General features: G+C 42.2%; 1 protein-coding gene across 9 annotated transcripts in view; it reads left to right on the top strand.

Annotated features, from left to right (window-relative positions):
* The window catches only part of PTPRM (protein tyrosine phosphatase receptor type M), a 726,112-nt gene that overhangs the window by 404,137 nt on the left and 309,234 nt on the right, over positions 1–12,741 (top strand). For all 9 annotated transcript variants that reach the window (XM_045005637.1, XM_045005638.1, XM_045005641.1 and 6 more), the window contains exons 8-9: positions 967–1,275; positions 6,081–6,190. In XM_045005637.1, the coding sequence (XP_044861572.1) occupies positions 967–1,275; positions 6,081–6,190 (419 nt within the window). The remainder of the gene's footprint in view (positions 1–966; positions 1,276–6,080; positions 6,191–12,741) is intronic.

Raw genomic sequence — 12,741 nt, forward strand, 5'->3', positions numbered from 1 at the left:
GAGAGAGTGTTGATTCTCTAAGCAGCATCCTTTGATCAAGTAGCAGCTAGTCTTCCTCTGCTTTGCATGCAGCCATATATCCCTGGGCTATGATCTTATCAGATCAGAAGGTTGCTCTTGTCCAGATGTTGGTTTGGAGACCCAAGGGAAAACCCAGGTGTGTGTGTGTGACTCAGGTTTCATATGTTTGCCCTCTGAATCTTTATGGAACAAGTGTCCTAAAGTGGTATCTTGTGCTGCTTGATTTACCATCTTTTGGATGAGATATAAAACCAAAGCCTTGACTCCTTGTGATCATTAAAGAAACTATAGCATATTTGCAAGAACTAGGAGTATTTGCTTCGGGTCCTAACCAGATTGCTTGTTGATTAATTGCATTCTGTCTAACTGATTGAAAAAAAGAGAGACGAATAAAGAAATTACTTTTAAAAATCAATGTTTTTCTGTATAAAAACTCTCCTTGGGAAGAAGTTTGTCATTTACTGGAAAGTTTCCCTTTAAAATTACCTTCTGCTTTATATATTTGCTTTACTTTTCAATGTCTTTCTTACTTTAAAAATGCTAGCACAAATATAAGAAAGTGAATGTATTAACGAACATACTTCTAAATTCTGTAAAAGCAATTTGACATCATGGAGGTTCTTTATTAACATTTGTTTCTCAATTTTCATCTTTTCATTTAAACATATTTAAAGGTTTTTGTTATACTCTCTCTTTTTATCTGTCTTGTATTGTATCTTCTCTCGTTTTCTTTATCAAAGATACTTCTCCCTTCTGTGATCAGTGATTGCTCTGGTTTAAAAAAATCAAAATATAATTATCCAATCTGTTTTTATTCTCCTTTCACACTGTCCTAGCGGTGTGTGTATATTCACAAGGATATAATACAGAACTGTGTATCAGTTTCTTCTTTTTGACGGTAATATGCACAAATAGTACATCAGAATCATATGGATATTTTTACAGATCCAATGCGTGGGCCACGAAAACTAGAGGTTTTGGAGATCAAATCCCGGCAAATCACTATTCGTTGGGAGCCATTTGGATACAATGTAACACGTTGCCATCGATATAACCTCACAGTCCATTACCGCTACCAAGCTGGAGGACAAGAGCAAGTCAGAGAGGAAGTAAGCTGGGATACGGAAAGTTCACACCCGCAGCACACGATTACCAATCTGTCACCCTACACGAACGTCAGTGTAAAACTGGTTCTCATGAATCCGGAAGGACGAAAAGAAAGCCAAGAACTTGTAGTACAAACTGATGAAGATGGTGAGTTTTTACATTTACTACTTTGAACAAATATATTAAAAAATATATTCAGCTTCCAACCATTAGATCTCATTATGCCCTTTTTTGCTAGATTACTATCAGAAATCTCTTCCATATGGGCAGTTATATACCATGGTCAAGTCAATTCTCTACCTTCTATTTGATAAACTAAAGAGATTTTCTTGTCTCTCATTATAAGGAATGTTTTCCAGATCTCAAAATAATTTTTGAAACTCTTTTCTGAACACTTTCCATTTTTTCAACATCTTCTTTGAAATGTAGTCACCAGAATTGGACATAACAGTCTTGCTAATGCCCTGAGCAGAGGTAATACCATCTTCTTAATCCTACATGATATTACCCTGCTTGCATCCAGGGATTGCATTAATTCTCTTTGCTACAGCATGCCACTGGCAGCTCATGTTCAGCTGTTATCTACCATAACGCCTACATTCTTTTCAGTGTCACCGTACTCCAGGTTACAGTCTTGCACCCTATAAGTGTGACCTGCATTCTTTGTTCCTAGATGTATAACCTTGTTTTTGGCTCTATTAAAATGCGATTTGGCAACTGACCCAGAAAGCTTTGTATAACTGATCTGTCCTATCATTATTTACCACACAATTAATTTGTGTGCCATCTGCAAATTTTTAATGCAATGATTTTTATTTTTTTTTGAGATCATTATAAATATTACAAACAGCTATTGCATTGGGCCAGAAACAAATACCTATAAGACTCCACTGGAAGCACCCCTTTTTAACGATGATTTCCCGTTTACAATAAATTTTTTAGATCTACCAGTTAACCAGTTTTTAGCTATTCAATGTATGCTACACTGATTTTGTATAGTGCTATTTTTTTAATCAGACTTATGAAAGGCACATGCCATTCTACGTATATTATGTCAACACAATTATCTCTATCAACCAAACTTCTTATCTCATCAAAAATTATATCAAGTTTGTTTGACAAGCCCTATTTTCCATTAAACTGTGTTGATTGGCATTAATTATGTAACATTCTTTAATTCTTTACTGATTGTGTCCCATATCAGCCATTCTGTGATTTGCCCGGGATTAGCAGCCTATAGTTACCCAAGTCTTTCAGTTTACTCTTTTTAGGTATTGACATAACATTTACTGATTTCCAGTCCTTTAGAACTTACCCAGTGTTCCAAGACTTGTTAAAAATCAGCACCAAAGCTTGAGAGAGCTTTTCGGCCAGTTCTTTTAATCATTGGTGTCATATGAGGACTGCAATTATCATGACTCTATTTGTTGTTACAGTATTTGTGCATGCATTTTTGTGAATACAGTTCTAAAAACATGGCCCTAGACTGCATAGAGAGAGAGAGATCGATAAACATTCGCAGTAAGCTCTAGTAGCTACTCTGTATAAATCCATCCGTAATGCAACAAGGAATATCATTAGCCCAAATCATTATCATTGTACTGCTCTGTGGTGCATTTTTAAAAGAGACACATGATTGTTTCCCGTATTTCCATTTACATGAATAGCTTGCCTTTTAACAGAGGAACGCTAAAACATTTTTTCTGGCCAATCAGTTGTTCATTGCAGAATTGCAAAAGTCTTCTTATTTCTCAAGAGAATGTGGCTGTTCAGGGATGACTTATTCTGTTGTCTTGAAGTAAAGCCCCTTTTTTTCTTTACATATTATGAAGACCAAAAAATTACATATATTTGCTATTTCCAAATATTCTTAGTTAGAAACAACAATAGCAGAAGACTGAAAGGTTCAGATCCTACCAAACCAAATCAAACACGTAGATGTCTATAATTATGTCAAGAAAGTTTTAGTGTTTGTGTAGATCAAGGTAATTCCTTAAACCTAAAAACCAAGACCACACCCCTACTAATTTATTGCAGACCTCTTCTGCCCGCTCCTCAAAAAGCCAAAACACCATACTGTCTTTTTATTGACTGCTGCATGTCTCGGCAAAGACAGGAACCGGAGAAAACAGAATTTAAACCATTTCAAAATGTACAATTACCATGATATAGAATAGCCCATAAAAGCCCTGATCCTAGAAATTGTTCTGGAAAAACTTGAAGTTTGGATCTACTGTAATTGCTAAGAATACACTCCTTTTTCTTTTAGATACATTACTCATGCCCCAAAAAGAGACTAGAAAGGGAGAATACTTTAGTTTAAGGATGAAATGGCCCTTTTTCTTATGCAGCCATTTTTACATCATGTTATTTAACGTATTATTTGACAAGATTCAGCACTCTTTGATTTTCTATTACAAATAACTTATTGAAGAGAAGGCGTAGAAGAAAGGTTTGTATCTACACTGAATTACACTGTGCCATGCATGTTGATTTTGCAAGATATTTTGACATGCACCTGCATATTGGAGTACAGGAGCAAGTTTTTACCTTGCAAAAGTAGCCGTGTTCCAATACCTAATAATTTTCAATTTACAAAGAGTCATGCACGTAATAGAAATTGGAGTTAGGGCTTGTCCACAGAGACTGTGTGTGGCAAACCACTGTAGCTTGCTGTGCATTAAGGTGCTGTGTGCACCCTGTTACTGCACACTAAAAGTTCCATAGGGCACTCTGCAACAGCACTATGTCAAAGTGGGTATGAAACTTTTATTATGTAGTACCAGGGTTCACTCCTCAACTTAGTGTGTAGTAAACTAGTGCTCTATACTCATAGACTCTCAGGGTTGGAAGGGACCTCAGGAGGTCATCTAGTCCAACCCCCTACTCAAAGCAGGCCCAATCCCCAGACAGATTTTTGCCCCAGATCCCTAAATGGGCCCCTCAAGGATTGAGCTCACAAGCCTGGGTTTTGCAGGCCAATGCTCAAACCACTGGGCTATCCCTCCCCCCACTGTGGCTTGCCACACACTAACTCGCCATATGGACAAGGTCTTAGAAAAGACATACTCCTCTAGTCCGTCTTTCTGCCAATACGGGACCATTCCTTACAGTGTATTTTTTAGTCAAATTCAGTTTTAAATGACCCAATAGAAATGGCTTCTGCCATTTCCTTTGGGAGAGTATGCCACAATCTAATATAATTCATTAATTATGAAATAGGGTCATCTCAAATTTTCCTTTTCTTGCTTTAATCCCATTACTCTTAATTAACCCCCCAAAACATAATTTATCCCTCTTCTTAGGGTTTACACTCTTCAGACATTTGTAGATGGTGGTCATACTGATTTTCCTTACTCATAATTTAGCCAAACTATGTTTAGTTCTCATCTCTTAGTCACTTTGAATCCAGATCTTAATCAGTTTTGGTGCTGTTCTCCAAATTCCCTCCACTTTGTCAGCAGGCTTCAGATAGTGAGCTGCCTATACTGAAGTCAGCATTATATAGATGTAGTCTTGCCAGTTCATATCATATAGGGGCAAGCAAATTGAGAAACCTTCTTCTGTGGCCTCAGAGTCCATCTTTGCAGTAGAACCTGAACAGTTCTTCTGTGTAAGGGATGGATTTGAGGAAGCATGGGGTAGCCTTCACGGAGTGGAGTCCTGTTTCACACAAGCTTCCAGTCTGGCAGTGTGCAGGGATGGGAGGGGTTAGTGGATAGCTAGACCAAGCATGGGAAGGAGTTAGGGGATTCATTGCTAAACAAATTATCCCATTATTTCCCTGTTAGGGAAGACTGAAAAAAAATATTTCAGTCATTGGGTACATAGCCTCCACCTTCTATCCTCATGTATCTGGTCAGTGCCTGACACAGCTACTTAGGTTGGACTCTCTGTGCTACATAGAGGAGTGCGTATACCCCGTGTAAATTTTCCTGCTCGAAATACTGTGTTCTGGGTGTTCTACTAAGGCGAGTGTGGGGAAACAAACTGCTACAGAGATAGGAGGAGACAATATTAGATACCTGACACTTCTGATAATGCTGATTCTTCAGTCATGGGTGTCTCATGCAATAAGAGGCCTTAAGAAAGGTGCCAGGTCTTCAGATTGTCATCATCACTGTTTCCTACCGCCCACTCTATTGTAAGGCTTCAGTCCTAATGACAGCCAGCATCGTTGTCCAAATACCATGTGTGACACTGTAGCCCTTATACAGGCTAATTACAGTACCTTAATCTACTACAACAGTACCTTATACCTCAGTATATTTATATATGTTATAGATGAGTGTTTCATACATTTCTAGTTTAGGAAATTTGTTGGATAGTGGCTAAGGACGAGGTACTGAAAATTGACTTGTAAACAAGATACTTCACTTAAATTCTAGCAAAAAAGCCAAATTCCCCACCTTTTTCATCAATGACATTTTACTGGAAAAGCCTTATGTTCCCTGCTGTTTCTCTGTTTTAAACTGTAGTGTTCTGCAAGTGGCACATATGTTTATACTTCTTCCTTAACAGCTGTATCCATTAACAGTCGAACACCTCATTGATAATGTTAGCTTCGTTCTGTGGGGGAAGAGATAGTGACTGTTATTTCCTAACAGGCACGTAATCTGTTATACCCCTGTTATAGACAGGGAGAAAGAGAGAAGAGAAAAGGGTTGCCCAGGATCTGTTTAACAATTTTCCAAAGAGTATTTATACCTGCAGAATGTAAACTGCTATACTCAACAGCAGCAAAGAATCCTGTGGCACCTTATAGACTAACAGACGTTTTGCAGCATGAACTTTCGTGGGTGAATGCCCACTTCGTCGGATGCAAGAGACTCAACAGGGGATTGAAACCTGATGAACTGGTATCATGCCTAGAGGATGTAAATGTTAGTTTGAGCATCTCTATATGCTACTTTCCAAAACAGTACTTTTTTCTTTTCTTTCCTTTTCATTAGTCCCAAGTGCTGTACCACTTGAATCAATCCAAGGAAGTACTTTTGAGGAGAAGATTTTTCTTCAGTGGAGAGAGCCAGTGCAAACATACGGTGTGATCACTTTGTATGAGGTAGATATTTTTTATACGGTTTCTCACACGCACATTTTTTATCATGGTTTCATTTTTACCTACAATTTTGATTCATTGGCATCCTGTTGATAAAAGTATTTTCTTTAAAATGTTTGTAGATTTCAGAGCCCAAACTCCCATAAAAAAGTGTGTAGTATGTATACAACAAATTGTGTTGTGCTTGGTTGATTGTCCATACTGCATGTCGAACTGAGGCACATGAAGAGGCAGTGTGGTCTAGTGAACTGGGCATTGGACTAGGAATCAAAAGACCTAGATTCTGTCCGTAGCTGCCACCAACCTGCTGTGTGCCCTTATGCACCTCACCTGTCTATGGCTCTGATCCCACCCTCCCATCCCACTGTTATCTGTCTTGCCTATTTCAATTGTAAGCTCTAGGGGCTGAATATTAGTTATATTTGGTGCTTATTTATTTAGTCCCTGATACAGTAAAGCAATTAAACATGTGCTTAAGTCCCATTGACTTCAGTCAAACTTAAGCATCCTCAAGTCCTTTGTCAAATTGGGGCGACAGTTGATAAGAGATTTAGAAATGGGAGGAAAGGCACTAAATAAGTATACAATATTACCTAGGCTGAAACGAAACACACTTTAAAATACTGTATTTCTTTGAGAAATTTGGCCATGTCTTGTACATTTACAGGAAACAATGCAAAAATTAAAAGAGCGTAATTGGTATAAGATAATTTAAAATGAAAATGATGATTGAGTTTATTAAAAATGAAGATATTTCTTTGAAAATGGTCCCAGTTAGAACACAAGCTGACAACACAAATAAAATCTAATGCAGGAGAAAATTACAGGAACCGAGGATGGCACTGGGTTACTATACCTGAGGATGCCACTTGCTAACCCTGTGAGATATATTGTTCTATTTAGTAATATAGATCAAATATTTGAATGATAGAAGGGTAGATCTTAGAGTGAATTGTTAAAAAGAAAAAAATGGAAGAGATAATAGTAGTGACAGTCATCATCACATTTATGTGGAACTCATTTCAGGAAGCCTATTGTAATAGAAACAAGCAGGCTCAATTTAAAAAAAATAAGCTAGCATTTTTTAATGCAAATTCAACAAAATTACATGTTGTTAGGTTTCTAAAAATTGCTGTTCTTCCTCATATGGAACCTTTGCCTGAATACCTTTCAGAAAAACTGACAAAGGACTGCACAGATTAAGCTGTCAGACAGTAATCATTGTTAAACCTCTTACCTGACCTTACTACTAAATTGGTATTGAAATGCTTAAGAGAGAGAGAGAGGAAGAGAAAGATACAGTAAAAGAAAAGAGTTAATTTGAATGCTAAGCTATTGATGCTGTTTTGCAGGCTGTGTTATTATGAAAGGTTATGATAATGTATGGCTTGGTTTTGGTAGAGCTAACTTTCATAATGTCGCAAACTAAACAATTGCACATCTTCCTCAATGATCAGAATGTTTTAATTGATACATATTTTAGTATCTTTGCTGATTTTCAACCTGACTGGTACAGAAAGATGTATTGTCAGACTTTCTGCCTAAAAACACACAGGCATAACCTTATTGCTGAGTAATTTGTGCCCCGTGGCATAGCTCTCTCCTTAATCCATGCATGTAACTTACATCAACTGTAGTAGGAGTTGCATAGGTGCGTTCATTGAAAGGAGAATAATAGACCAACTCTGCACTTGTAATGTTCATGGGAAATTTCAAGCTTCTGCATTTCAAAACAACTCAGAATTCTAGCAATGAAAAAAAAGAAATAGATCAAAGAAAATAAAATATTAATATCTTTCCGTGCTTGGTGTTAATCAAAAATGCAGTTACAGTGGGAATAGGATAAGCAACATAAATCAGATTAAATTAAGAAAAAGTCATATTAAGTATAAATACTGATATCAGTAGTTTGATCCAGTGACACCAGGTCTTGCTGTTTCTGCAAATCCCGGTTAAAGTGGTGGACCTGATCAGGTGGCTGAATACAAACTATAACTCACCAGACACGATTGAAGACTCCTATTTGCTTGCCTGGGTCTAGTTCAGTGGCTCTCCAGCCTGTTGCTTATGAGTCTGAGATGTGACACACTGGGTTTTTATCATCACAAAGTGTTCTGTTCCTTAGGCACTCAGTGGATCAAAGGGGAGCACTGTGCCTGATGTGATGGTGAAGAAAGTTTTCTTAACCCACTTCTGGGGCAAAGGGAAAAACCACATAAAGTTATCCTCTTCTTAGATGCCAATGAGAGGGGAAGAGACTGGAACTCCCACTATAAACAACAGGACAGAGAGAAAGTACAGCGTAGATGAATAAGATCTTCATGATTCATCAGGCTTTTATGCAGTTGGACATATGTAATGTCTTCAAAAATACCGTAGAAACTCAGAGTTACGAACACCTCGGAAACTGAGGTTGGTTGTAACTCTAAAATGTTCGTAACTCTGAACAAAACATTGTGGGTTATTCTTTCAAAAGTTTACAACTGAACATTGACTTAATACACCTTTGAAACTTTATTATGCAGAAGAAAAATGTTGCTTTCCCTTTATTTTTTTAGTAGCTTATGTTTGACACAGAACTGTATTGTATTGGCTTCTTTTATTTATTTATTTTTGGTCTCTGCTGCTGCTTGATTGTGTACTTCTGGATCCAATCGAGGTGTGGGGTTAACTGGTCAGTTCGTAACTCTGGTGTTTGTAATTCTAAGGTTCTACTGTAAAACAAACCTGAATCTGCCTTTAAACTAGGTAAAACAATATGCAGCTTCCAGGTAGCCACTTATGTTTCTGGTGGAGAAAACTGTGGAATGAAAATATCATGGGTCCAGTTCACCACTAGTGTAATTAGGTGCAAATCCACTGATTTCAACACTGTTTGAAACTCAGAACCTCAGTGAGTAAGAGACAGAATTTGGAGGACAAAATGGTTCTAACATGTGTAGACATGTCTACATAAAGCTCTTTTTATTTCCGCCCCATTCCCCACCATTGCCAACATCAGTGCAGCAGTGCAGCTGGTGGCAATGAAAAGAGTGCTACCTGTACGCAGGATTCTAGCCAGCCCACCAGCATTTAAAGCAAGGTTACATAAACCTGTGTGATAAACTCAGGACAGACAGTTGCCAGAGGGGGGGGGAGGAGTCAGTCCCAGAGGGTTAAAAGGCCCTCCTCCTTATCAACTGAGAGGCAACTACAGGTCAAGCAGGTTCAGCTGAGAAAGGGTTACCAAGGTAGCAAATTAGAATCAGCTGAGGGGAGCTACCTGAGGGTAATTAGGATCAGCTGGTTCCAACTTGGAGCTGCCTGAGACCTTTTTAAACCCCTTCCTGGGAGGAAGGAAGCGGGGGGAAAGCAGAGAGAGAAGGAGCCTGGCTACCAGGAGTGTTGAAGCAGCAAGCCTCCCCAGGCAGAGCGGCAGGACACTCTCCTACAAGGCAGGGTAAAAATACTTTAATTAAGACTGGTGAGAAGACAGGGAACAGACTTCCCCTGAGTCCTAAGGGGGACTGCATTACCCTAGCCGGTCTCTCCAGAGCTAAAAACAGCAGAGGCTGGGGAGACTGAGACGGGACTTTGCCACACGTGGTGTCAGGAGTGGGATTTGAGTGAGACTTTGCGGCAAACCGTCTCAGGGCAGGGTAAAAGCACCCCAAAAAAAAAAATATGGAAGATGTAGTGAAGGCATTGGTGCAGGCCACTGCGGCCCAGCAAGAAGCTACCAGGGTGCAGATGGCTGCCCAGCAGGAGGCGGTACGAATGCAGCAGGAGACAAATCAACTCCTGATGAGCCAGGCGGCTCAGGATCGAGCCACCTTGCATGAGGTTGTGAACCAGCTAAAGGCCCTGACCACCCTAACGCATGGGCCCCATGGGACTCGGCCCCTGCACGCCAGCCGCTACTTACAGAAGATGACAGTGGATGATGACGTGGAGGCGTATCTCCTTGCGTTTGAGAGGACGGCCCAGCGAGAGGCCTGGCCCCAAGACCAGTGGGCCAGTATCCTGGCACCTTTTCTGTGTGGGGAGGCACAGAAAGCGTATTTTGATATGGCAACAGAAGCAGCTTCCGATTACTCCCAGCTAAAGGCGGAGATCCTGGCAAGGTCGGGCGTGACGACAGCTATAAGGGCGCAGAGGTTCCATGAGTGGAAATACCGAGCCAACAAAGCCCCAGGTCCCAGCTGTTTGACCTGATCCATCTGGCCCGGAGGTGGCTGTGCCCCGAGACCCGCCGGCCGGAGGAAGTCGTGGAAACCATAGTTGTGGACAGGTACATGAGAGGGCTACCGCCGGACATACGAGGATGGGTCAGTCAAAATGATCCCTCCTCCTATGATGAGCTAGTTGCCCTTGTAGAGAGACGTCTAGCAGCACAGGAACTCTCTCGGACCACTGGGGAAGGGAGGCGCCAGGATAGGAGGCAAGGCTACGTACCAAGGGCCCGAGTTGCCATAGCTCCAGGCCGAACTATGGCAGGGAAGAAGGAGGACGAAGAGCGGCCAAAGTACTCGGAGGGACCTGGGGACTGGGAGAGAGAGACTCGGGGGGTAAGGCCCCACAGCCCAAAAATTAAGGGGCTGCCCCGAGGAGGGTACCGATGCTATGCATGTGGAGAGATAGGGCATATAGCTGCCCAATGCCCAAACCTAGAGGAGCCCATGCAATGCGACCTGGGAAATCTAGAAGAGTCATGTGACCTGATAAGCCTAGTAGGAGTAGCGACGGTCCCTCATAGATATACTAGGCAAGTTAAAATGAATGGTATAAAGACCACCGCGTTAGTAGACTCAGGAAGTGCAGTCACGCTGGTCTCGGGAAAGCTGGTCGGGTATGATCAACTATCCCGGGCCAAGCGCACAGGGATATCCTGTGTCCATGGGGATGTAAATTACTATCCGACCATCCGAGTGAAAATAGAGGTCCAAGGAAATCCCACTAAGGTGATGGCGGGGGTGGTCCCGAAACTCCCCTACCCAGTCCTCATAGGGCGAGACTTCCCAGGGTTTGGCAGTCTACTTCCTGGAGAGGAGTCAGAAGAAGGTAACACCCCAGAGAGCAATGGGGTGGCCTCAATAGTTAGCAACCCCCCAGCCTTCCAAGAATTTGCCCAGGACTTATTCTCGCCCCCTGGGAAAACCAGGAAGACTCGGCGAGAAAGGAGGGCAGATAAGAGGAGGGGAACGAGCATCTTGGCCCAGAATCAGAAGCCTATACTCGTAGGGGAGAGAGTTGGCCCAACGGACGAGGGGACTAGGCAGGAGGTTGGGGAGCCAGTAGCCGGGCCCAGTTCCCCAGGGACCTCCCTTGAAGGGGAGGGGGAGATAGAACCCTCTGAGTTTGGGCAACTTGGAACTTCACTAGAGAATTTTGGACAGGATCAGGCCAATGATCCAGTATACCAGAACATTCACAAAGAAGTAGTGGAGGTGAATGGGGTCCCTGTGGAAGGGAGAGCCAAGGGCCCAAGGCCGTATTATATGATCAAGAAAGATCTGCTGTACCGTGTTGTCCGTATCCAAGAGCAAGTCGTGGAACAGCTCCTAGTACCACAGAAACATCAGAGGGGCGTGATGGAGCTAGCTCACAGCCATTTGTTCGGGGGACATCTAGGGGTAGATAAAACCCTAGACCGAATTCTACAGAGGTTTTTTTGGCCTGGAATATATGCAGCGGTCCGACGATATTGTGCCTCCTGTCCAGAATGCCAGTTACACGGGCCCCGACCCCGCTTAAGGGCACCTTTGGTACCTCTCCCGATTATTGAAGTCCCCTTTGAGCGGATAGCTATGGACCTAGTAGGGCCGTTAGAAAGATCAGCCCGGGGCCATCAGCACATACTGGTGGTGCTAGATTACGCCACCCGATACCCCGAGGCCATTCCCCTACGGAACACTACGTCCAAGACCATAGCTAAAGAATTAATCCAAATTTTCGCTAGAGTGGGAATACCCAAAGAGATCCTGACAGATCAAGGAACTCCCTTTGTGTCTAAATTAATGAAGGATCTATGTGCAATGCTCCACATAAGGACCCTAAGGACATCGGTCTATCATCCGCAGACTGATGGCCTCGTCGAGCGTTTTAATAGGACGTTGAAGAGCATGATACGAAAGGTGGTGAGCCGGGATGGGAGGAACTGGGACACCCTGCTACCGTACCTAATGTTTGCGATCAGGGAGGTGCCTCAGACTTCGACTGGGTTTTCCCCGTTCGAACTGTTATATGGTCGCCACCCCCGTGGCATACTGGACATTGCCAAAGAAAGTTGGGAAGAACAGCCGAACCCAGGGAGAAACGTCATCGAGCATGTGTTGCAGATGAAAGACAGGATAGCCCAAGTCACTCCCATAGTGCGGGAACACATGGAGAGAGCACAAGGGGCCCAACAAACATATTACAATCGCCAGGCGACGACCCGAAAATTCCAGGTGGGAGATCGGGTGATGGTACTCGTACCCACAGCAGAGAGCAAGCTCCTGGCCAGATGGCAGGGGCCATACGAGGTAATAGAAGCCGTTGGAGAGGTCGATTACAAAGTCCGACAGCCCGGACGC

Source organism: Mauremys mutica, chromosome 2 (assembly GCF_020497125.1).
Source record: "Mauremys mutica isolate MM-2020 ecotype Southern chromosome 2, ASM2049712v1, whole genome shotgun sequence".
Taxonomy (NCBI): Eukaryota; Metazoa; Chordata; order Testudines; family Geoemydidae; genus Mauremys; species Mauremys mutica.